The sequence below is a fragment of the Anolis sagrei genome, chromosome 1 (assembly GCF_037176765.1).
Source record: "Anolis sagrei isolate rAnoSag1 chromosome 1, rAnoSag1.mat, whole genome shotgun sequence".
Lineage (NCBI taxonomy): Eukaryota > Metazoa > Chordata > Lepidosauria > Squamata > Dactyloidae > Anolis > Anolis sagrei.
The window spans coordinates 307208272-307233871 of record NC_090021.1 but is presented as its reverse complement, the minus strand read 5'-3'; the positions used below and the strand labels follow the sequence as shown (position 1 = coordinate 307233871).

Below are 25600 nucleotides of genomic sequence, written 5' to 3'. Positions count from 1 at the left end.
GTCATAGTAATCCATATCTTCCATACTCCAAAATGGTCCTTATAAAGGCTTTCTTTCCTTGCTGATCATTTAAATCTTGCCACTTGAGTCTGAATGTTTGGCTAATAAGTTCCACTCTGTACCAAACTGAGTGTTGAATCCAGTTGTTGTTCTGCTCCTTCAAGCCACCACATCCCGCTCTGAGGGCGGCGCATGCGCAAACATGTCGCGAGCGTTCCTCTCCGCCTGTAACACTACAATTCCCAGCATGCCCCTGGCTTCCGGGCCAGTTCCGTCGAGGCTTCTCGTTCAGCGCCCGGCCCTCAAAGGTGGAGGAAGAAGGAGAGCGGCAAGATGGCGCTGACCAGGTGAGTTTTGTCGCTGCGAAGCGGGAGCTTATCAGAAATTGGAAGCCGATAGCCACCCCGTTCCCTGAGCCTTTTACGGGAAAGTCTCTGGTTGTAATTGATTTCCGTGGAGTGTGAGCGGGTTTCGGTGGAGGGGAAAAGCCTCGAGGGAGGCCTAGGCCGCAACGGGCATTCTCCCCTAAAAGTCGGTATTAATAGTATTCTAGTGGGCGGCCTTTCATTATTTCAGACCGCTTCCTAAAGTGAAAAATTGTCTTGTTTGCGTGGGAGGCTGGCCCTCCAGAAACAAAGAAGGGAAGGCCTTGGTGTTCAGTAAAGATAGGCAGGGGGCCATTGTGAAATTGTAACCTGAAATGGTTCCAGTTGTAACCTGAAGTGGGGTTGGGTTGGCATGGGCAAACTTTGCCCCCCCCCCCATGTTTTAGACTTCAACTCCCATAATTCCTAACAGCTGTCCAGAACACCTGGAGGGCGGAAGTTAGCCCATGCCTTGCTTGGCCTCTTTGGCCCCTTCCACACCACCCCACTTTCCTCCTCCTGGAGGTGCTGGAGGAAAGTGCTGAGAGTGCCTTGGACTGCGAGAAGATCCAATCAGTCCATCCTCCAGGAAATAAAGCCCGAATGCTCATTGGAGGGAAGGATACTAGAGACAAAGTTGAAGTACTTTGGCCACATCATGAGGAGACAGGAAAGCCTAGAGAAGACAATTATGCTGGGGAAAGTGGAAGGCAAAAGGAAGAGGGGCTGACCAAGGACAAGATGGATGGATGGCATCCTTGAAGTGACTGGACTGACCTTGAAGGAGCTGGGGGTGGTGACGGCCGACAGGGAGCTCTGGCGTAGGCTGGTCCATGAGGTCACGAAGAGTTGGAGACGACTGAACGAATGAACAACAACACACCACCCCAATATTGCAGGATCTGATCCTAGATTATCTTGCAGTGGAGACTCATATAACCCAGTTTAAAGCAGATAATCTAGGATCAGAAAAGGTATTTTGCCTGACTTATTATTATTATTAACTTTATTTGTACCCCGCTAACATCTCCCGAAGGACTCGGTGCGGCTTACAAAGGCCAAGGCCCTCAATAAAACAACAGCATAACAAATGCAACAATAAAACTCATAAAGCAAACCAATAAACATTAAAGCAATAACAGTAAAACATCAAACAATACATCATGACACAATTAAAACTAGGGCCGGGCCAAATGTAATGAATAAATTAAAAGTGCTGGACATGACAGGTGAAATGTAAGGATTTTAGGTTAGGTGCGATGTACAGGCAATCATCTCTGGTAAAGTGTGCTTGGGACATGATGCTGGGAGTTTTCTATTCTGGAAAGGCACACTGGAACAGCCAGGTCTTCAAGCTCTTCCTAAAGACTGCCAACGTTGGGGCTTGTCTGATGTCCTTGGGGAGAGAGTTCCAGAGTCGGGGGGGGGGGCTACCACAGAGAAGGCCCTGTCCCTCGTCCCCACCAAACGTGCTTGCGACGCAGGTGGAATCGTGAGCAGGGCCTCTCCAGATGAACGGAGGGATCGTGTGGGTTCATATATGGAGATGCGGTCACGCAGGTAGGCGGGTCCCAAACCTTTTAGGGCTTTGTAGGTGAGCACCTGCACCTTGAATTGGGACCAGGAAATGAACAGCAGCCAATGGAGCTCCTTAAACAGGACTTCCAGATATACAGGAAAAATGGATGAGCAGAAAGCGCTCTCTTCAGGCTGGTTTTTCAGGGCCATGTACTGTCCTTATGGACATGACCTGTGACTATTACTAGCACCTACACTCATAGATTCATGTGGGTAACACACCCTACAGAAAAAGTGGTTCCCTTGGGATCTAGGCGCAGTGTGGAAGGGGCCTCTGAGGGCCACAATATGAATGCTTTCGTCCAGTGTGTCTTGTAGTTCTACAAGATTTTCTTCGCCTTTGCCTCATCAAACAACACATCGCACAATTTCTTTTGTTAACATTGACCCATGGCAACAAAAGTGGTGTCAAACTGCATTATTCCCACAGCGTGGAGCAGGCATGGGCAAACTTTGGTCTTCCAGGTGTTTTGGACTTCAACTCTCACAATTTCTAACAGCCTAGAGTGTTAGGATTTGTGGGACTTGAAGTCCAAAACACCTGGAGGGGTGAAGTTCACCCATGCCTGCTTTATGGTGTTCATTGATGAGAACTGAAGTTCAAAACACCTCAAGGGCCAAAGTTATCCCATGTCTGGTGTAGAGGCATCCTAAGAAGGCAGTTGACTTCTGGGATTTGCAATTTGGCACAGATAGCTGAAAATACAACTCCCAGGATTCCTTAGCACTGAGCTGTGGGAGCTAAAGTGGTGCCAAAGTGCATCAGTTCTCCAGTGTAGATGCCCCCTTGGAAACTCATTGTCAGTTCTTTCTTGTCCTCATCTTTAGAGAGGACAGTTGTCTCACTTTCTCTTCAAGGTGCCAAAACTATTGCTGGCTTGTGGCATCCCTAAGGTGATCCAAGCAAGGGTGTTTTTGACTAGATTTGTTCAGATGGGATTTGCCTTTGACTTCCTCAAAGGTTGAGAGAGGGGCTTAACCAAGGTCAGCCAGTGTGCTGCCATGGATGTGTAGGGATTCAAACCCAGGTCTCCAGAGTCGCAGTCTAAAGGTAAAAAGATTACGTCAGAAATACAGTCCTAAGATGTGGAACTTATCTCCCTGTTCAATACCAGCTCTGCAGTAATGGTTTCAAGGGAGCCACTTTTTCTGTAGGGTGTGTTACCCACAAGAATCTATGAGTGTAGACGCTAGTAATAGTCACAGGTCATGTCCATAAGGACAGTACATGGCCCTGAAAAACCAGTCTGAAGAGAGCACTTTCTGCTCATCCATTTTTTCCTGTATATCTAGAAGTCAAGCAAAATGCCTTTTCTGAATCCACTATTAGAATAGAGATTCAGAAGAAGATGTTAGTTTCTCACTTTAAATAAAACCCATGACACTGAAGCCATAGATCAGAGCTTGCCAAACTGTGCCTCAGTGTGTAGGTGTGTCACATAAACATAAAGAGAAATGGCAGAAATCTTGGAAATATGTGTTATTACCTTACAAATCATATATTTTAAGAATATAATTGAAAGCTTGTTTTGTGTCCCCATACATTTTGTTATTTCACTTTATGTAGGTGTCAGTATCTCTTACAAATGGTTTGTTTAATCACTGCTTCATTAGTAAAATTGACTTACTGTGTCATGAAATGATGCCTGTCTAAAAATGTGTCACCAACATGAGTGTTATATATATTTACTAGATGCCCATGAATTTGTTTTTGTTTGGCTGTCTTGCATAAGATGCTGGTTTTGGCATGTTGATTGAATAAAACCATAACCTTTCATCTAAATGTATTGTCGAAGGCTTTCATCTAAATTTCCCCCCTATTTTCTTCGAAGTTCCACTTTTATCACTGGAACAATTAACAATTTGACTGAGGTGAGAAATGGGGAAATATTTTCCTAAAAATTTTCACTGCCTTTACATCTCTGCTCACTCCTAACGCCAGCCAAAATCTGTGGACTCTTGTGTAGCATTGTCTTAGTTTCTGAAAAGCTGGCATAGTTCTGAGTTTGATGACAAAGTACAAAAACCCTCAAAGAGGATGAAGATCAGCCTTTTCTCCCTAGTTGCTAATGCCACCTTGCTGAAAAGATAAAGAATGTGCTAATATTGTACTCAGTTTCTCATAAACAATAGCAGAATCATAGTTTCTTTGTCAGATTCTGTGATAGCAAACATGTTGCATGCGTTATCTTACATTATGTGCAAATAGTAATTTTTCTTCTGCATATGCTTAGTTTTTTACCAGCACCAACTCAGCTATCCCAGGACCAGCTGGAATTAGAAGAAAGGGCAAGATCACAAAGAGTAAGACAGACAGCATTGGTGTCATCACGAAGAGAACCTCCCCCTTACGGTTATCGGAAAGGATGGATACCCCGAATGCTAGAGGTAAATAGCAGCATACACTACCTTAGTAATGAATAACGATTTCACTTATTTTTCTCTTTTGGAAAGGGCCAATAATGTGCATGTGTGTCCCAGTTTGCATCCCATTTGTTGTTTGTTGAGACAGTGTTGATGCCTACCCACCCACCACCCTCCCATCCCCACAGCTGAACCCAAGAAAAATATTTATTGGGAAGTTAACATCATGTGCTTCTTATTTTCTGTCCTCTGTTGGAAATAGACTGGTCCTTGCTGTAATGATGCAGCAGGGTTCATACGTTCCAGTGTAACAGAATATTTTATAGGGGTGACATCACGTGAGACAGAAGCATTTTGATTTCTGAATGTACTCCTCTTTCACAAAATTCAACTTAAATTTAATTATTGCATGAGTGTCTCTGTCACAGTAATAAATGTACAAGAAATTTAATCTGTGAGTGATGCAAACTAACAAGAGGTGGAATCTAATTTAGTCTTTCCCCTTAATGGAAAAGGTGGAAATTCCCTGCAATCTTCTCGTGGATTGTGTAATGAACACAAGAAGATGGGAATGGGGGAGGTTGTAGGAGAAGGGCCAGAGGAGATTGGCCTGTTGTATAAGCAAATTTTCTGGATTTAGATTTCTTTAAACAGGTTTTAGAAATAACTTTGAATCTTAAGAATTTTTTTATTACATTTACCAAATATTCTGACATCTATTGTGCAGTGCATTTACTAGACAAGTTATGATGGGATTCAAGTTGGTTTCGGCCCTTGAATTAACATTCCATGTGTACTGTACATTTATTATAAGATCCTATGTAAGTCATTATCTCCTGGTTTTGGCTCCCCCATGTGTGAAATGGAAATAAAATGCTTCGTGCAACTGGTGTGACAGCCTGCATGTTAATGATGGCAAAGGACACAAAACTGTTTAAGAATCAGTAGCAATAATAAGTTTAGAAATGTCTTTGGGAATTGTACAAAGACGTCTTGTAGGAAGTCTACATAGGATACAGTTATATCAAATCTATTACAAAAAAAAACCTCAAAGTAAAGGTGTATTAGTATAATGCGCCACAGACAAATATCTAGTAGAAAAGACTAGTTATATTAAGTTCACAGAGTTGAAATATCAGCCGAGATCCTGCACTGACAAGATGAAATGTAACTTCATGCTCGTAGAGTAGTGTGGTGGTTACTTTTCACAGAATTATGTTGTAGTTTTATAATGCCACTTATTAATGAATTGCAGCATTGCATTACCAAATGTGCAAACAATACAGGTGTGCAGTTCCTGTACACTAAGCTAAAGCTGAAACATGATATAAGCCAGTAAAGACTGAAAACTAAAACCATAAATACAGGCTAACTACAACATTAGTAATGCAAGGGAGCTCTGACATGCTAAATGCAAACTAATGAAAGGGGGGGGGGGGAGAGAAAGGGAATGTTTTGACATTACAAATATAACTATGTTAAAATTACTAGGTTTGTTAAAGTTACTAGTAATCGTAGTAATGTATTGGTACATTGTTAGAGTCCTCATTACTCAAAGTATAGTACATAAATGGTTTCCATTTTTTCAAAAATACTTCAATTTGTTTATCTTCTAAAATCCACATTAATTTGGCAATTTGGACAAAACTAGCCCTCTTAAGAATCCTTCTTCCATAGTTTGTGCTTCAATCGGTTTCCAGTTTGAGCAAATGGTATTCTTGCCACTGTTATCTTATATTAACAAAGTAGTTTATATATTTACCATCCAGTTCTTCATCTGTAATACACTGTGGAAGCTTTTTTGATAGTGTTCCAAAATCTGCTTTTAATTTTTGGAATTAACATACATTTTAGACTGATTGATTTTCACTTTCTTGCAAATCCACCCTTTTGGAAAAAAGACCTCTCTTTATTATGGCAAATCTAACACTATTAGAAATATTTGTAGACATTTTTGACAGCTTCTTTGGGGTTAGTACCCTCTATACATCATCTTATTCATATTCTCTTTTAAATTACTGTACAAGGAAATTTTTATATCTTTAGCCCAGATTTTTCCCTCATTTGAACATTATGGCCCAATTTTTTTACTCACATTATCCTGTAATGTCTTACAGGTTTACCTTTCAGCTGTGATATCAAAACGTAAACTTTTTAAATTACATGATCATCATGCTTGAGCAGTTCTAAGTAAAACTCATTTTCTCCAGCTTTGCTATATCTCTTAGCTTGATTAATAATCTTAAGTTGCAAATAAGAAAACCCATTGAAATCTTTAAGTTCCTTAATAAAATATTTCTCTTGATTTAAGCTCTACACTGTCATTTTCAAAATACAGAAGATCATAAAACATCAATTTGTTAACCCATTTTTTTCTTTTTAAAAGGTTTCTTGTGGTGAGGTGGCTAATGTTATCTTGGGAAAAGCTGCTGTTTACATGTATACCAAATTTGTATAAGAACCTTCCTAATACAGTGATTTATATATTCAGCATCTGCTTTTACCTTATCATGCTAGAAATAGCCATGCCACCCAAATGTTAGATCGTGACCTTCAAGTTCCTAAAATCACTTATCTCAGGGGAAAAAAATCATTTTTTTCAGCCACACAGAGCATTAGGCCTCATACAGTTTGATATTGAGAATTCCAGTGGCCAGCCATTTCTTTAGTATTGTGCATCATTTTGAGTTTTATTCTGGGTTTTCTGCCTGCCAGACAAACCTGGAAATTCTTTCTGTGACTGCACAAAAAGTATTTGATTCTTATATGCAGCTATATCTGTAATCTCAATCATTTTTGCTGTAAATTGTTTCCACAATACCTGTGACTTTATACAGTGCCTTGCAGAAATATCCTCCCGTCTCTGTCTTTTCATATTTTGTGGAAATTGAATCAAAGTGGAAATTAGCGTGAGTTTGAAATCAATTTAATTAGCATTGCAATCACTTGATGAATACATGATATTCAAGCTTTTTGAAGGTACAAAAGATGTGTACTTTAAAACAAACATTAACTGGTAAAAAAAATCTCTCAGTTTGAAATGCCAGTTTTCAGGAGACATATCTAGTTCAGTCCCTTTTTTTCTCAGTGTTGATGATGAAGGCAACTTTTACCTATTAAGCTTTTATGCTTCTTACTGCCTGCTTAATTTTCTTGTCATAGTGTTTCCTGTACTCAAGTTTATGGTGCCTTTTTGCTAGCAGGAAGTGCTTTTGCTTGTTAGTTGCACTTGAGTTTTACCATTCTTATTTGTTGTTTCCCCTTTTTACTGTATCTCATGCTGGTTGGATTTCCCATTTCTTGCAAGCAACTCTTTGTAGGGTTTAAGGAGGCTTGGTGAAAATGCGATGTACTATGCTGTAACTTTTTTAAGGGTAGTGATGCAAGGCAATAATTTCATGATCAGGGTCAATAAATTTCTTACCTCAGATATTACTTTTACATGTTTTTTTGCTTTTAATTCCACAACCACTATTCTTTGCACACGTTTTATCTACAGTATATTGCTATCTCAGTATATTTTTACATAATACTTTTCCTTGTTTTTCGAACTAATTTTTCATTATTTGTTTGCCTTCCTATGGTATTTCCCACTAAATTTCATATGAGCCAATTACTACCGGAATACAGATTTTAGGACATATTTTGTGTTTATATGTTTGTGAGCTATAGGGTCAGATGTTAATTCTGGTAAATACTTAAAATATTTTGCTTATCATTCAAAAAATGATAAATCGGTGGTTTTTGCATGGGGATGCTATTCTGAGGTATGATTTCTCAAAGATCAGAGCTTGCAAAATTTGAGTTAATTCGTTTAGAATCAGAGCCTTAATTTTAGATCACAGTCTATCTAAAGAATCATCCAACTAGTTTCTTATGTTTGAGCAAATTGTGCCATGTTTTGTTGGAAATGACTCTCCTGTATAACATGTGGTGGTGACACACCTTACAGGATTTCACTTCATTTTGTTGGAGAGCAGGAGAAAGTATATTTTTTCTCTCTTGCCCAAACTTTAATTATTTCCACTTTTGTTTCTGTTTAGGATTTTGGAGATGGGGGTGCTTTCCCAGAAATTCATGTTGCTCAATATCCTTTGGACATGGGCCGAAAAAAGAAAATGTCCAATTCATTAGCTGTTCAAGTCGACGCAGAAGGAAAAATAAAATACGATGCTATAGCTCGACAGGGACAATCAAAAGACAAGGTAATAGAATCCTCAAGTGCTTTTCTATGAATACCACAATTGTATTATTTTGTTTACTGCAGGGGTTTTTTTGGGACAAAAGTTTGGTGTCTAAAAGTCCTTTAGTTTAATATTCAATGCTGAAATTAGTATTGTATGTACAATATGCCAAACCACTTGCTACACTATTAGGAAATAATACAGTAATGTATTCCTAATGTCTGTATATCACAAAGTAGTGACCAGACACATAAAGGTGCACCGTCAGGATCACTGAGGCCTGATCTGAACATGCAACTGGATGAAGAATCAAGCTGTGTACTGTCATTTCATCTAACAATGCACAAATGACTTTTATCTGAAGTGATATTGTCAATTTTGCCTCATTAGAATTCTATCATCTCATTTGTTAGTATCAGCATATCAAAATTTAGAGTATTTTCCACAAGAAATTGAGGGATAAGTGATATTGTTCAGTCTGACAGCTAATTACTAAAATGTTTTGTGTCCTCTGGTTACTTGTTCACTCCACTATTATTTCCCTGTCAATAAATGTAGAAGAGATTGGTGTATCATTTACTTCAATCAAGGACAGAAAACTAATCACATGGATAGATCCTCTGCCACTTAGTTGCAGCAACCTGACAAAGTCTGTGGTAGAAGCTGCTTTATTATCCACCATGTTAATCTTTTTGCACACATATATTCTGCCTCGATCCAATAGTCTTAAAACATAAGAGAGACCTAAGGATACTGGTGGCCAGATATAAACGTGTCTTAGTTTCACCTTTAAAAGCCATGTAGACTTTTTGAAGGTAGGAAAACACTAAATTAGAACTATATAGATTGAAGTTTAGGCACTTGCCTGAGTCACTTGTTACTCACTCAGAAAAGTTCTATATTTAATTTAGTAAGTAAAACAAGTGGCATAGCTAGTCAGGTATGCATTAATTATTATGAAGAGTAAAAATGAGAGTGAAAACCATTGAGGAATTGGGATGAACTATTCTAGTGTTGTCAGAGTTCTGAAATGTGATTGTGTCATCTCCTACAATTCTGCTACTGTCCCTCTTTTATTCAGTTGAGTAGTTGTTTCTCCAGAGAGAGTTCATGCTCAGTGCTGGGCTCTATACGTATGGATAACAAACAGAAATTGCATTCGAGCAGATTATAAGACTTGAATGAAGAAATAGGTCCTTCATATATTGCTGTCTTTAAGGAGGTTCACAACAGGATAGAGTAAATGAACTCTTCAGCATTACAACAGGCAGGACATACCTGGTTGTTTTAAGGTAAACAGACAAGAGTCTAATTGCGAGCCAATTATTGCCAGTGGCAATGCATCCATTTGCTGACAATTTTCTCACATATAGCAGATAATATATTGTGGTGTTATTTTATTTGGATTTTTCTTATTTTAATGGTGAGAGAACATGATGCCTTGAGCTCTTTGAATGGTCCTGGTTCTTCATGGTTTGAGGACTTGGTGTTTTTATAATTACCATGAAAAAATAACTGCTCTTCAAATGTCCTTCACTTGGCTTTGTGAAATGTGCTTCTATTGATGCTCATTTAAGGGATTGTTAATTTTGAAATACTTTGAATTTTAAATTGCTCTTGTGCACCATTATTTGGGCTGCAGGTCTGTTTTTACAGCTATGTAAGTGCCATAAAGATTGAGAGCTGCTACTCCAAATAATCTCTTTTGGGTAATTGTTACCTCCTTGAGAAATGCTGAACAATTTCGGGCAATAATAAAACTTAATTCAAAATCCAAGAGGATTTAATGTCATGATGATTTTTTGTTTTTATAGGCATACTATTTTTTATTTTTTTGCTTATATAGAGAGAGGGAATTTAGACCTTACGGTGTCTCCTTAGTATTTATAGCATACAATCTGTTTAACTGTATGTTTATTTTCAGGAACATGTAATATTGTTTGTTGGATAATGCAAGACCAAGTAGTTGCCAAATAATGACACAGTGGCCTAGGGGAAGTTCCTTAGTTAGTGGGCCCTAGGACCACAAAGAAAAATGTGTGTTATTTTATTGGATCCCGGGAAATGTCAATATTCTTTTTTCCCATATCATTTTTATTGGACATGTATGAGGAATGTGGAAGGGTACAAGAATGGATATAGAACAGGGGCATTTCTAATATCTTACATCTTCATCTTCTTCCATTGTTATCTAATACAAATTATTGGTTAATATTGCTTGCAAATCAACCTGTAGAAGTTGTTAACTAATGTACTCTGTTTACTTCTTTGAAGCAGAAAAAAAGTATTCAAAGGATAAGAATTATTAGTTTCAAGTTTTTTAAGATGATGCCAGCGATCCCTCACAAAGTACTTTGAGCCAGTTACTGGATTGTCCAGTCATTACTTCCCAAGTAAATTAAACATTGTTGATGTGTTTATCTGAACATCTTTTTAGGTTAGCAAGATTCATGTTGATTTTGATGAACACCTTTAATTCTCTTCATATTTCATATTTATTTTATTTTGAATTATTTTTACCCTGCCTTTAGGAGTAAAACTCTTAGACCTTTTGGATTATAGTTAAGTAAAGACACAGCCTTTTCACAGATTCTCCCATCTTCTGCAGATGTTTGAACTACATTTTATTCTCTCCCTCTGTGATCACCAGCTCTCATCATCATGTTTGGACGTAAGAGGGTAGTAAAAATTGGTGAATGTAAAAATGCCCTGCAGCCTTGTGAATGAAAAAGAATTCAGGTGAAGCCATAACTCACTAGTGGCTACACCAATTTAAACTGGGAAGGGTTTTTCTGGTTTTCATACCTAAATATTTTATTAGGCCGTAATAAATCAAATTTGGTTATTGTAATCCAATGTTACTGCTTTTATTACCTGGAGAAATGGACTTCATATATTCTAGTGTTTCCCAAACCTACAATACAGTAATTCATGATATCACTTCTATTTTATTAAGCTATGGTAAACAACAGCCTTTAAACGTTGGCTGCTGCTACAATTATGAGCATTGCTAAGTGGCAGAGAAACCCATTTGGCTTCCAAGTGGAGAAAGAATCCAATAATTCTTGAAGCTGTAGAGACATTGTTTTGGGGGAAAAAACTACATACAGTTTTCACTACTGTGTGGGGCACAGAGCTATTTCAGTTATGTACTGCTGACACAAAGTATCATTTTAGATCCATTTTGACCCTAAACAGATTTGAAAGATGGTATGAAAACTGCTCTTTGCAGCAAGGAACACAGTTTCAATTCTCAATAAGATGTTTGAAGTTTCAAGTAACTCAGAGAGAGTGCTGGTCTCACTATGAGATTAGGAACATGGAAGTTAGTTTGTATGATGGCATACTTAAATTTTGGCAAAGCATTATCTTTTCATGAAAAAACCCCTCAGCAAAACCTTACTATAAGTGAGAATGACATAATCCCAGGTGTTTGGTTATATCAGGCTAGAGTAATAGAATTTGATTTAGTCCTATCTGGGGCTTGTCTATATATTTCTAACTTTGGTTTCACCATTTGATAGTTCTGCTTTGGGAAGCTCATCTAGTACTTTTATTTCCATAGTTTCAGAGACCTGTTGTTGTTTTCATTTACTGTTTTCCCACATCATTAATGCTGTTTTCTTTGTTTCAGGTCATTTACAGCAAATACACAGACCTGATTCCAAAAGAAGTAATGAATGTCGATGACCCTGAACTTCAAAGACCTGATGAGGAAGCTGTCAGAGAGGTATTGTAGTCGGTGACATACGGTACATAAATATTGGAGCCACTGGCATTTCTACCCAAATACTTAATGTAATATTTCTGATTGTAGCTTACAGAAAAGACCCGAGTAGCACTGGAAAAGTCTGTCTCCCAGAAAATTGCAGCAGCTATGCCAGTCCGAGCAGCGGATAAACTAGCTCCAGCTCAGTACATCCGGTATTCAATACTTTTAAATTGTTTACATCTTTATACATTCAAAGTTTAATATAAGGTTGTTTTGTGAGTGGAAAACAATGATTATCTAAGAGCACAAGCACTTAAATGAGAATGTTGAGATCTTACTGCTGTTTAATGAAATGTGATATTAGCCTTATTACAGAGAACATGATGTACTTGGCTGTGCAGAGTAAACTGTAAGGTTATGTGTTTTCTACCTTGCTTGCTTCTAGTAATGAACATTGTCTTAGGAAATATATGATGCTCTTTGTGGTCCATAAAATGTGAAGGGCACAAGCATATCAGTGAAGCTTGGGTTTGAGATACAGAGCATCCCGCTGAAAAGATGTTTTCATTGTCTATAAGAGCCGTAGCAAACTAGGATTTTGCGAGAGCAAACTAAGCCAGCACGAGCGATGCTGCGCCTCTTTCTCCGCCTATTTCCCTTTGCTAGGGCAGCGTTGCGAGCATACGCTCATGCCGCAGCAAACTACAGGAAGCTTGCGCTCGGGCTTGCTCCGAAGCCCCCCTTCCCCCCCCCCCCCGAGGCTGCTCTCTCTCTTGCTAGCATGCCTGTTTTCCATTGCAGAGGGCAGGGATGCGAGCGTACGCTCACAGTTGAATTCTGCCAACTGTGAGAGTACACTCGCATCGCTTCCCTAGCAAGGGAAAACAGGCACACTAGCAAGAGAGAGAGCAGCCTCGGGGGGGGGGGGGGAAGGTGGGGCTTCAGAGCGAGCTCAAGCACAAGCTCGCTCTTGCTTCCAGTAGTTTGCTATGGCTCTAACATTGGATAGGAACAGGAACATCAGATTATGTCCTGTGAATGAAATAGAGCTCTCTAGTCAATGTGTTCACACTTCAAAAACATGATTCTTCTTCTCCCATTCAAAGTGAATATACTTTTTAGGAAAAAGGAAATGCTGGCAATAACAAATATGAGAAAATGACAGTCCTAATGGGAAGTGGTTCTGTACTGCTTTTGATAATTAAATGCTTTTTCTTTTCCAGGTATACACCATCACAGCAGGGTGTGGCCTTCAACTCTGGTGCAAAACAGAGAGTTATTAGAATGGTGGAGATGCAAAAGGACCCAATGGAACCACCAAGATTTAAGTAAGTTTCTGAAGTCTGTGGTGCTTTGATTATGAAGGGTTGGGAGTTGAAGAAATTAAAGTCTTAATTATGCAATGATTTTTACATATTAGGATCAACAAGAAAATTCCTCGTGGGCCACCATCTCCTCCAGCTCCTGTAATGCACTCTCCCAGCAGAAAGGTAATGATTTTACAGCTCTCTCCTCCTTTTTTTTACTTCCAATCCTATTTGGAGTATTCAGTTTTGTGCCACATGAACAATCTGAGGGTCATCATGAGGAAACTGTTTTTTCCTAGTCCTTTAGGAAATCACAGGCGAACATAACTAGAGGAAAGGATGTTAAATCAGTAACATTTGTGACTACTTGGATCTCATAATGTAATATTTGGGTTCGGTCCCTGTAACCCAGTGGTTCTCAACCTGGGGTCCCCAGATGTTTTTGGCCTTCAACTCCCAGAAATCCTGACAGCTGGTAAACTGGCTGGGATTTCTGGGAGTTGTAGGCCAAAAACATCTGGGGACTCCAGGCTGACAAACACTGCTTTAACCACTTTCTCACCAGTGTTTTAACAAATGATATGGAATTGTTTAATCTATGGATTGTACCAAATAATTGGCTGAAAATTCAAAGGATTGTGATGGGCCCCATCAAACTTAATGAAAGGGCAAGAAAATAGAATATATATTCATTATAAGTCAGTATTTGACAAGGAAAGAAGGTCCTGACTTCATGTGACAGTGTGAAGTCTGACTAATCAAGAAGGGTTCTTGAAGTCATAGTGGAAAGTGTAATGAAAAGTTTAACCCAGTGTGTGGTAGCTATTACAAATGAGAAATTACTAAAAATAGATCAGGTCTACCAGAGTCATAGAATTGTTAGAAAAGTCCACAAGGGCCATCCAATCCAACCCCCTGACATGCAGGAACATACAAACAGAACACTCCCTACAGGTGGCCTAGTTTGAAAGCTACAAAAAGAGGAGACTCCACTATACTCCGAGGAAGCATATTCTACTCTCAAATCATTCTTACCATCTGAAAGGTCTCCAAAACCTCTTTATCATAGTTTGAATCCATTGTTTCATAATGTAGCCTTTGAAGCAGTAGAAGCAAATTGTTACATCTTAAAATATTTAAACATTATGTCTTAACATTCTCTTTTCCTGCTTAGAATACCCAGATTTATTAATTTAATCAACAGTACACCTGTTGTAGTTACCTGAAACATAACTATCTGAAGCTTCAGTTTGCCTACAAAATAGCATTTCAAGTCTCCTGTGTATAGTTACTTCCCCTTTTGTCCTGCTTCATTAAGTACTACGCATCAATGCACAGATATACAGATACCATTCTATTGGGGCCACAAAGTGGAGTCCACGTCATTTGAATGTGGAGAAGAGCAAACTTTGGACCACCTATTACATGCATTCTGAGCCCTGCCACATGCATAATGGAGGACCTTCTTATAGCAACATGAGAGTCACTCCAAGTGGCCAGCTACTGGTCAAAGGACATTTACTATAATGCCAAGTTTTTAAACTTTGTGCTTTTTAAAATAAATTACAACTGTATCCTTGGTTCTCTTCTTATACAATAAATTAATACCAATCTATTTAGCTGATGTGTTGGACAGCTACAAGGATGTAGTTGTGACAAGTGGATCACCCACCACAGCGTGGTATTTATAGAAATCTGTGGCGCAACCGCACTGGGGATGTCATGTAGACTTCTGGTTGCTATATTGAAAAAGGTGTGGAGATCTTGGCATGATATATCTTGGTTGTTTTCTTGGATATTGAGGCAATATGCTTAAATTTGTCAATCACCTCATTCTATCAGATACTCTTTTCAGAGCCAACTTATGTAAACTCACCAGGAAGGGATAGTTTGTAGAAGTTTCTGGTATTGCAACTTGTAGTGGCTTGAATTGATGCCCCATAGGTTGAGGAGAGTTTTAAAAATGTAGCAGTTATACTCTGAATTGCTGGCAGTTGCTAACAAAAAAAGCACTGTATGTTATGTCGACATTCATGTTATTTATGGTTATTTATATTTATACTTTGTGATTACTCTCCTACTGTATTTCGGAATAGAAATGAATATTTTATCCACTGGTAAAAATCTAAAAATTCTTTATGTCTTCTCTGTGCAGATGACCGTAAAGGAGCAACAAGAATGGAAAATTCCTCCTTGCATTTCAAACTGGAAAAATGCAAAGGTAATTATCATAATCTTAGTTTTTAGTATTCCATCCTGCTGGGGAAGCTAAATCAGGGTCTGTAATATGGATGTTAAGACTACTCTTGCTCAAGAAACCAGCTCTTTCATAAAGATTGCAGTGATAAGGTTTGGCTTTCCCTCCCTTGTATGTTAGGACTGCCAAGATGACAATGAGTCAAGACTATGATAAAAAAAATGTATTGCCATCTTGCAGTGTTGAAATGTGGCTGGAAAGAAGAGTTTTAAATCCCTATAACACTGCTGTATTTAGAGTATAAAATAATTATATAATGGTGTTCTTGAACCTTTAGGAAACATTTTAGGTAATGCTCTGATCAATTTAAATGTTGGATTTTGACCATAGGAACTGGATTCAGATCTCTTCTCAGCCATAAACCTTATAAGATTTGCAGTTACTGTATGTCTGTGTGTGAGGAAAAGAACAAAAATCAGTGTACAAGAATTATAAACTGTGATTGCTTTGTCACGTCCACAATTTAGACCCGAGAAGCTTACAGGCTTGACTAAAAGACTAATGTTAAGCTGCACTTTTTTAGTTTCTGATAAAGTTGGATATCAGAGAAATTTCTATTTTATATACTTAATGAAGGAATCCATATTAAAGTTTAAGGTAAAGTTTAAGGTATAAGGTAAACACAACAGTCTACCCAGTAAGTATCTGACTGGCTGGAAGCTTCTGACAGGAAAGTTGGCAAGACCATAAAATGCAGTCTAGTCCATCAGTTGTGCGCAATTGTTCAAGAAAGAACAGTGGTAACAAGTGGTCAAAAAGAATAAAGGGGAGATTTCTAGGTGGGACTTGAAGACTGACAGCAGAAGACTCTGAAGTGGGGGAGAAAAAAGCCAGCTGAGGCAGACATAATTTGAACAGACAAATGGAGAAGGGAAGCACATGGAGAGGATCTTCCTCATTTTGATTTCTCTAGTAGGGGAGAATTAGGAAGAAAAATAGTATACGTATTGTATATAGAAAATCAGTGGAATTAACAGATACCGGCACTGTGACTAATTCCACTTATAAGATGCGGTGTATATTACAAAAGGATGTTACTAGTATAACAGTTAATTTATTTTATTATTTGTCAGAAACTGGTAGCTAAAATTACTATATCGTCTTGTTTGGTTATGCAGAAAACAGGTTTACTGCAGCAATCTAATGGAAAGTAAAGATTTGGCACAAGTTTCTTGACAGCCCATATGTCTTCCCAGTGATTAAGTGTCTTGTCTGTTTTCACTCCAGGGTTACACAATTCCACTGGACAAACGTCTGGCTGCAGATGGCAGGGGACTACAGACTGTACACATCAATGAGAACTTTGCCAAGTTGGCTGAAGCACTCTACATCGCTGACAGAAAGGTCAAGCCATAGTTTCTTCTCCAGCATTCATCTTTGGGAATATTTTTTGCAATGAAAAATCACTGAACCTTTTGCATAATTACTTTAATCATGTTTCAGAGTCTCTAAACTCATGTTCTGTTGCTCTCTAGTTTTTTGCTTGGCTGAAAACATGTTAGTGATCAATTATGAGTTGCACATTTTCCATCTCGCAACTGAAAATATAGGAGCCCCCGGTGGCGCAGTGGGTTAAACCCCTGTGCTGGCAGGACTGAAGACCGACAGGTCGCAGGTTCGAATCCGGGGAGAGGCGGATGAGATCCCTCTATCAGCTCCAGCTCCTCATGCGGGGGCATGAGAGAAGCTTCCTACAAGGATGATAAAAACATCCAGGTGTCCCTTGGGCAACGTCCTTGCAGACGGCCAATTCTCTCACACCAGAAGCGGCTTGCAGTTTCTCAAGTCGCGCCTGACACGACAAAAAGAAACTGAAAATATAAAAGCCAGATATCATTAAAATTGCTGTTCTTTGATTTGAATAGGCTCGTGAAGCTGTAGAGATGCGAGCCCAGGTGGAGCGGAAGATGGCTCAGAAAGAGAAAGAAAAACATGAAGAGAAACTTAGGGAAATGGCGCAAAAGGCCAGAGAGCGAAGAGCTGGGATCAAAACACACGTGGAAAAAGGTATTGCTGTCTTGTCCCCTTGTTCTGTTCTCATAACATATTCATGAGGTTTCAACTGCAATTTTCAGGGAAATTGCAGTTTTTGTATTATCATCATTATCACTGCATACATTGTGCTCTTTACACCGTTTGTAGCATGATTCTATGGAAACAAGTTTCATATAATTTACTGACCCACAAGTAGGTGCACAGCCTTTATATTTTTCTGACGTATAAACAATTTTGCTTCATTTAAGGTGCTGAGCCAGAAAAATATACCTAGTCTAATTTTATGTAAATGTCAAAATGTTAGAGCCTCATTTTGTGAATATTTAGTTCAGTTTCCATAGCGATACTTCTTAATAAACAATACACATAGAGATGTCTGTGTATCATTTTGAATCTCAAATGTACTTGCAGAGGATGGAGAAGCCAGAGAACGTGATGAAATCAGACATGACAGAAGAAAAGAGAGACAGCATGATCGAAATCTTTCCAGAGCAGCACCTGACAAAAGGTAACATCATTCAACTCCTGTACAACTGACACTTAACCCAACACAAAGGAAATGAAAAACACTTGTAGACTAATATTCAACAGTAACTATGATACAGTTTCTCAGTATGATATAGTTTCTACATTTTTATATAGTGACTTCTTCAGTGAACTGTGCCCATACCATTAAGAAACTGACAGCAGTGTACCTTCAGATAATGTCAGTGCTTGTGCATGAATATATTATTTTCTGCACTTCCTGTGGTATATTTGGAAGGAAGCCTTCAAATGAAGCATAAAGACAAATGCCCATATAGACTATTTTATTAGTTCACTCTGCCTTCATGGTTGAATGAACAATGTTAAATTTTAATCTCTTTTTCTTAGATTTAAATTGGATTCCCAGTCTTTTAGTCATTCCTTTCATAAGCAATCATCCTTTCTGACTAGTTGCTAGAACAATAGAAGTAAGTTGGTGCAGTTTCTGAAAAATTGTTCTTCCCCCCTCCCCCCCTTAATGCCAAGCGGTCTTTGAGAATTTCAGAAGCATCTTGTTACGATATAGGAGAGGCTAGCTTCTTGAGGAACAAGTCAAATTATTAAAAATTACTGTATATACTCGAGTATAAGCTTAGTTTTTCAGCCTTTTTTAGGCTAAAAAACTCCCTCTCACCTTATATTCGAGTCAAGGTTATTTTTTATTTTTCTTATATTATTATTTATTATTATTATTATTATTATTATTATTATTATTATTTTACTGACACAAAAACACAGCATGTCACAGCAAATGAGATATATATGCTGGATTTCGTATCACAACATCAGAAGTTGAACACTTCCCAAGCGTCTAGGACTGTGTGATGTAATTAATAAAGTAATAAATGTAGATAGTATTATTATTACTACATTTATTATTTTATTTTATTACATTTATTATTTTAATCTACTGTTACTACATTTATTATTTTACTCTATAATTATTATTGGAAGGATACATAAACACATTTACATTGAAGGTTAGAATAATGGTTTAATCAGACAGTCCTATCTTAAATACAGTTTTATGTAAATATCTAAAACATTTAACTTACTGATGCTGCATTTCCCACCTTTGGCTTATACTCGAGTCAATCTGTTTTCCCAGTTTCTTCTGGAAAAAATTAGGTGCCTCGGCTTATATTTGGGTCAGCTTATACTCAAGTATATACTGTATAATTTTATGTACTATTGTTTTGTACTTGTAGGCTGCCTCGAGTACCTTTTGGGAGACAGTGGTGGGATATAAATAAAGTTTGTTATTATTATTAAGTTATCCCTTGTGTGATCTAAACATTTATTACTAGCAACTCAGTACTGCTTCCCTGTGGTATATTTCATTAAAGACAAATGCAAATACCCTTCCTATTCAGAATATAAACAAATCAAGAGTAAATCTTACAGCCTGTTTCATGTGCATATGTTAATGAAACGGAGCCTTCCTCTGAACAAATGTCAAGGAAACCTTGCAATGGGATTCCTTAGGTTTGCCACATACTGGAAATGACTTTAAGGCACAGAGCAACAAATCTAACACAGTGTTGTTTATCCAGGTCAAAACTACAAAGGAATGAGAACAGAGATATTAGTGAAGTCATTGCTTTGGGTGTTCCTAACCCTCGGACATCTAATGAGGTTCAGTATGATCAGAGGCTCTTCAACCAAAGTAAGGTAAGCAACTTCTTCCATTGTTGTGCGGAGCTGCATTGAAGTTCTTTAACTGTCCTTTTCTCTCTTTCCCCCATATAAAGGAAATCCCACTTGTTGAGAATGAACTTTTTAAGAAAGTGTACAAACTGAACAGCCTATATTTCTACAGTTAGTTCAGGGTTTAAAACTAGGTCTCTGTGGGTTCTAAAGGCAGTTTAACCCAGTGCCTATAATTCTCAGTAATTTTAACAAGTTAACATTTATAGGACCAGACGATAAAATGAAAATTTCCCTAGTGAGTGTTCAGAATTCTATTTTAGCTGCAGCAAGTAGTGTGGAGATGGGAATTCGGTTTTAGATGCTTCTCCTCAGGAAATTCTACTTCTCAAGGAAAAGCTATGATCCACTGTGGAAGATCCCAGGACAACACTGAGCAAATTGTGTTTCCTGCAGTTAACAGCTCCCCTGCAGGATTCTCGTCATTGAGGACAAGTTTTGTACTTACTATAATAGTTTGATAGTTTTCAAAGTGGAGAAATAATGGGAGTGCCTGAGATACAACTGTAATGGAGGCCGGAGCTTAGAAAGTTACTTTTGAAAACCAGTTGGTATAGTTGTGACACCAAATGGTTATGTTTATATTTAATTCTGTGTTAATGTTTATTTTAAATGCTGTACTAACGTTTTATGTTAAGCCGCTTTGAGTCCTCTTCAGTGGAGATAAAGTAGGGTATAAATAAATATAGTAATAATAGAGGCTGACACAGGAATTTTTGTAGGAACTGTTTTCTTCCTTCTTACAAAATTTGCATCATTGTTTTTAATAGCTTACAACATACTGGCCTCTGCTATGGAACACTCATCCTATTCACTTTATCATATCAGTAGCTATAACACAGCATGGGGCGGAAGTACTTCAAACCAGCAGTTGAATCATGCATCGTTATTTCCCCATTTAGCACCAAAGAATTAGTTACATTGGAAAAAAAGTGAAGTTAGACATTTTACAGCCAACATGGTGGAGTGGTTTCAGTGTTGGACTATGATCCTGGAGACCAGGGCTGAATCCTGCCTGGCTCTGTGTAAGTCACATTCTCATCCAAAAGGAAAGGCAACACCATTTGTTTAAAGTTGTCCAAGAAAACCCCTAATAGGTTCACCTTAAGATGGCTGTAAGCCAGAAATTACCTGAAGGCATGCAACAAGTTATATAAGATGTTCTATTCAATGTTAATCTAGTGGAAAGGGCACAAGAGATAGCGGTGTTCTACTGCATACTATGCAGGTTTTTGCAGAACATCTATATATAGACCTCTTCAGGTTTTTTTCCTGCATCTTTTTTAAAAATGCAATGTCCTGAATCTTTGCAGAGAAAAATTCCTCAAACCTAACAAATTGCTCCTGACCAGACTTTTAGAATAATAGTTTGTCCTCCCAGCAAATACACTATTCTAAATCTAATATAGTCCATTTGATTTTTAAAATTGAATTTACATCTTGCATTTCTTCCAGGATGATACCCACAGGTTGTAGTAAGGGTGATTTGTTAAGAACTTGTTCAGGCTTATATCCTATTAATATATAATGCTTTTGTACTCTGTTAGGGTATGGACAGCGGCTTTGCTGGAGGAGAAGATGAAATTTACAATGTGTATGACCAGCCCTGGAGAAGTGGTAAAGACATGGCTCAAAATATCTACCGGCCTAGTAAAAATGTGGACAAGGATATGTATGGAGATGATCTGGAGGCACGGATAAAAACTACAAACAGGTACAAAGACAGACATTAAAACAGAAGTTTTAGAGATTCTGTGTTTACAACTACTATACTGTCTTCTTGTCTCTCACAGGTTTGTTCCTGATAAGGAATTTTCTGGCTCAGATCGCAGACAAAGAGGGCGAGAAGGACCAGTTCAGTTTGAGGAAGATCCTTTTGGTCTGGACAAATTCTTGGAGGAAGCAAAACAGCACGGAGGCTCAAAACGGCCTTCTGATAGTAGCCGCCCTAAAGAACATGAGCATGAAGGCAAGAAGAGAAGGAAAGAGTAAGGAACTCTTTCCTGTGAGTAGTGTGTCCGAATTTACAACTTGGAACATTCAGAACTATTCTAGACAGGGGGCTGTCTTAATCAAATAGCAGCTCCTGTGTGGTGGGTGTAATGCGTGATGAGTATAACAAAGCAATCTAATCCGCAGAATGAAGATAAAAGGGAAAATTGGACCACTGAATTATATAGATTCTGTATTTTGAGATCTAGCTGTGCCATTCTTTATTTTTAACACAGGGTGAGCTGTTCTCTTGTGTTAGGTTTGGAATATGCTGCTAGATGTACCCTATTCTTAGTCAAAGCTGCTTATTCCATCTGATAGCACCCTCCATGTACATAGTGTGCCCTGCTTCTGCTGAGTTTTATGTGAAAGGGGGACGGGTACTGTGCTTTCCTTGCTCTGCTGTGATTGTATAGTTCATCTTAAGCGTATAGAAACAGCTGGATTTCTTCAATTGAGATGAATATATCCAAGTTTATTTTTGTTTCTTTACATGGCAGTGAAATAAAGTATCTTGTCCTTTAACTGATGTCCCCAATTCTTCGTTCTGAATGTTGGCCTGGAATACCTCTACTTCTTTGGTGCTTAACTTCAAGCTGAAATATTAAAAAAACATAACTGGTCACAAGACAAGAAACACAATGTATTACAATTTTAAGCTTCAAAATTAAATCATTTTTAAGGAAATGTTCTGCTCAAATCAAAAGAAAATCTTCATAAAACAAGTAATTACTTGTTCTAGCTGAAAAAAAGATATACCGTAGTATGTTTACTAATGCAGATTCTCATAAAAGGACTTCTTTAAACACATATAAAGCTGTCTTGTACTTCCAAGTTGCTCCTATATAATTTTCAGATAGAGATTCAGAAATAAGTAAGTGAAACTACACATAACAGTATTATGAAGCCATTTAACTTTAATTTTTACTACAAAAAGACTATTTTTGAGTGTTCGAAGGAAATCAAAGTTTCATATACAAGTTGTAGAAGAATGTTTGACATGAAGAGGACCCATGCTGTCCAGCTCACACATATGCTGACACATTAATTGCTGATTTAAAAAGGACATGGTTGACATCTACAACACTAAATCTCTCACCTTAACCCCTTCTAGAATATGCGAGTCCTTCTGCAAGGCATTTTTGAGGCCTTCTTCTGTAGAAAATCCAACCCAGCAAAAGCTTTTGTGGAATCCCGTTTCTTTATCCTATTAGGCAAGACATATTTATTTACGATATTTATTGCCTGCCTTTCTCAGCCATACGATGACTCAAGGCAGGTTACAGATTGGTACAATTCGATGTCAGGCATTCATAAAAGTGCCATTAAAAACAATCAACATTACAATATAAAACATAAAAACCGTTAAAACATATCATCATCGGTGTCATAGTGTTAAAATATTACATTAATTTGATTAGCTTCATTGATATTTATCAACATTTAAATTTTATAGTTTCTATACGTCAAGATGCTGTTAAATAAATCATATACTTTCTATAGCAGGGGTGGGCAAATGTGAATCTTACGTAACATGCCAACCTCTTTCAAAATGGTTAATTTTTTGCCCAATAATCTCAAGTGCATACAAATATGTAGAAAATTTATTAACCCCTTCAAATGGAGACATTAATTGATACAATGTCAGTTCCAATCACTGTTGGAATGGTAAAAGAATGGGAAAATAGCCTCTGCCAATTATACTATAAAGAGAGACATGTATAAGAAAACCAAAAACAAAAAAAAATCCCAAAAACAAAAAACTTCTGACCCAAATAATTGACCGAAAAACCTGGGGAAAATTCTTGTAATTCTTGGCTTGATGCTCTGTACTCCTTGCCCTTTTGGGTTCTTGAAGAGGTGCAAATAGGGCTTCCTAAATAAACTCCATAAGGTAACACCTCGCCACAGATATCCAAAATAGTAAGCGACTGCATCCTTCAGGTTCAACATTTCCGCTGAATACAGCTTGGGTTTTGTGTGTGTGTGTGTGTGTGTCAAGAAACTGCAAGTCACTTGCAGCTTGGGCTGAAAAAGGAGGGGAGGGCTACCATTCTTCTCCACTGAGCAAAGGAGGGTAATGAGATGGGAGTGTGATTCTTCTACCTGATTTGTATTTCTTTCCTTATCAACATTTACATAGACACAGGCATTTTGCACGCACACACATTGTAATGTAACCCCTCAAATAAGCAGTTCATCTCTTTTGCTCTTCCTTATGTGTGTTCCCTCTATCCAGTTTTAATAGGAGATTAAAAGATGTGTTTGTTACATGGCCCTAAGTTTTATCTTGATCAATCCTCGAGTCATAGCAAAATTTCTTCCTATTTTTCTGATTATACTTGCTCAGTAAGAGATTCTGGAGACAGCTGCTGTTTACCTTGCCTCCTGTAGGCAGGCATGCAAGCTGCAGCAGGATTCACTAGAACAGAATTCAATACTTTCCCAACATAAGTTTCATTGAAGTGTTTACTGCAGACACCCTGCTGCAACCCAACATCAGAAGCCTGCATTTCTCCAATCTTCCTTCTTGTGTCAATGCTGCTAATGAAAACCTTCCAACTGGATAAATTTTTCAGTGGTTGCTCAGGCTTATAGATACTATAAAAAGGTGCTTCTTTCTCAAATACTTTAGTAACTGAGATGCCTGTATTTGTATATGTAGACCCACACAGGACTAAGAAGCATTTTAGAGAATGTTCACTTTTATGGCACCCCTTAAGTTTGATATATTTTTTTTACATTTAAACAATATTTCAACTTTTGTTGTAATTAGTGGCAATAATACTTACAAATGGCAATAAGCATTTCCTCACAGTGCCAAACTGAGCAAAATATTCCCTTAGGTCATCTACAAAAACAGGAGAGTAGAAATAGTCAAGACACTCTGCTATTCAGAATTACATAAATGTTTACAAGACAACATTGTAGACCTCACTAGAATAATGACACCAGGAGGCAAAAGCAGTAAGCAGTGCTCTGAGCACCTGAAATTGACTGTGCTTTAAATTTCTCCCGAGTGATGTTATGTGGGAAGCTTTTAGGAAATAGTTAGCCAGGCTCTCTGGCACTGTACAGAACACTAGCCTTAAAAATGAAAAGAAATGATAGCTTAGATCTCAATCTCAAGAATACTATGTGATTAGGCCACTACACCTTGAACTTCCCTGCACAAGCTTAAGCGGCTGAGGGGGAAAAGGAAGGGGCCCGAGGCTGTTAGGAATGGTGGGAGTTGAAGTCCAAAACACCTGGAGGGCCCAAGCCTGCCCTTTCCTGCCTTAACGTCATCCCCGGAGTGTCATGGTTTAGGCTCCTGGTCTCAGAGGGAGAGATGCAACTGTCTGAACACAGGAAAGAAGGGAGGTTCAATAGAGAGCCCTCCTTCCTATGTGAAACCTTCCCCAAGGCTTTTGATGAAGCGCCGACAACACAGAAGGGTAGAATCACCCTTTCCCGCTTCGAAACTCACTTGCCGCCGCGGTCCAGGGCACCCTAGCGACAAAAATCTCGAAGACGCGCCGAGATGACCCTCCCGCCGCCATCTTGAAACCGGCCGAGGAAAAGACCCGCCCTGTGGAGCGCTCAACCAATGGGAAGCAAGCTCCGCCTCTTCC

At 38.3% G+C, this 25600-nt stretch overlaps 2 protein-coding genes across 3 annotated transcripts; one reads left to right on the top strand and one right to left on the bottom strand.

Moving 5' to 3' along the window:
- Window positions 1-242: 242 nt before the first annotated feature.
- SNW1 (SNW domain containing 1) lies at window positions 243-22511 on the top strand. 2 transcript variants are annotated; one of them, XM_067462901.1, is made up of 14 exons: window positions 243-347; window positions 4178-4331; window positions 8351-8512; window positions 12126-12221; window positions 12309-12415; window positions 13427-13531; window positions 13624-13693; window positions 15666-15731; window positions 16995-17111; window positions 17633-17774; window positions 18174-18270; window positions 19841-19958; window positions 21542-21708; window positions 21744-22511. In XM_067462901.1, exons 1-14 carry the CDS (start codon window positions 334-336, stop codon window positions 22072-22074), a joined length of 1746 nt encoding a protein of 581 aa, XP_067319002.1. In that variant the 5' UTR covers window positions 243-333; the 3' UTR covers window positions 22075-22511. The 2 variants fall into 2 exon arrangements, with proteins under 2 accessions (XP_067319002.1, XP_060613735.2); XM_060757752.2 differs by having other exon boundaries at window positions 21788-22074.
- SLIRP (SRA stem-loop interacting RNA binding protein) lies at window positions 22441-25568 on the bottom strand. Its single transcript, XM_060757771.2, has 4 exons — window positions 25456-25568; window positions 24779-24837; window positions 23086-23193; window positions 22441-22582 (listed from the first exon to the last, which is right to left on the bottom strand). Exons 1-4 carry the CDS (start codon window positions 25526-25528, stop codon window positions 22508-22510), a joined length of 315 nt encoding a protein of 104 aa, XP_060613754.1. The 5' UTR covers window positions 25529-25568; the 3' UTR covers window positions 22441-22507.
- Window positions 25569-25600: the final 32 nt, after the last annotated feature.

Excerpts from the sequence above, each read along its gene's own strand:
- SLIRP (XM_060757771.2), bottom strand. The coding sequence starts at position 25,528 with ATGGCGGCGGGAGGGTCATCTCGGCGCGTCTTCGAGATTTTTGTCGCT. Across the intron at positions 24,838-25,455 it reads GCCCTGGACCGCGGCGGCAA|ATGACCTAAGGGAATATTTT; the intron begins GTGAGTTTCGAA and ends CTGTTTTTGTAG. Across the intron at positions 22,583-23,085 it reads ATATTCTAGAAGGGGTTAAG|CTTGAAGTTAAGCACCAAAG; the intron begins GTGAGAGATTTA and ends TTAATATTTCAG.
- SNW1 (XM_067462901.1), top strand. Across the intron at positions 13,532-13,623 it reads ATGGAACCACCAAGATTTAA|GATCAACAAGAAAATTCCTC; the intron begins GTAAGTTTCTGA and ends TTTACATATTAG. Across the intron at positions 17,775-18,173 it reads CAAAACACACGTGGAAAAAG|AGGATGGAGAAGCCAGAGAA; the intron begins GTATTGCTGTCT and ends ATGTACTTGCAG.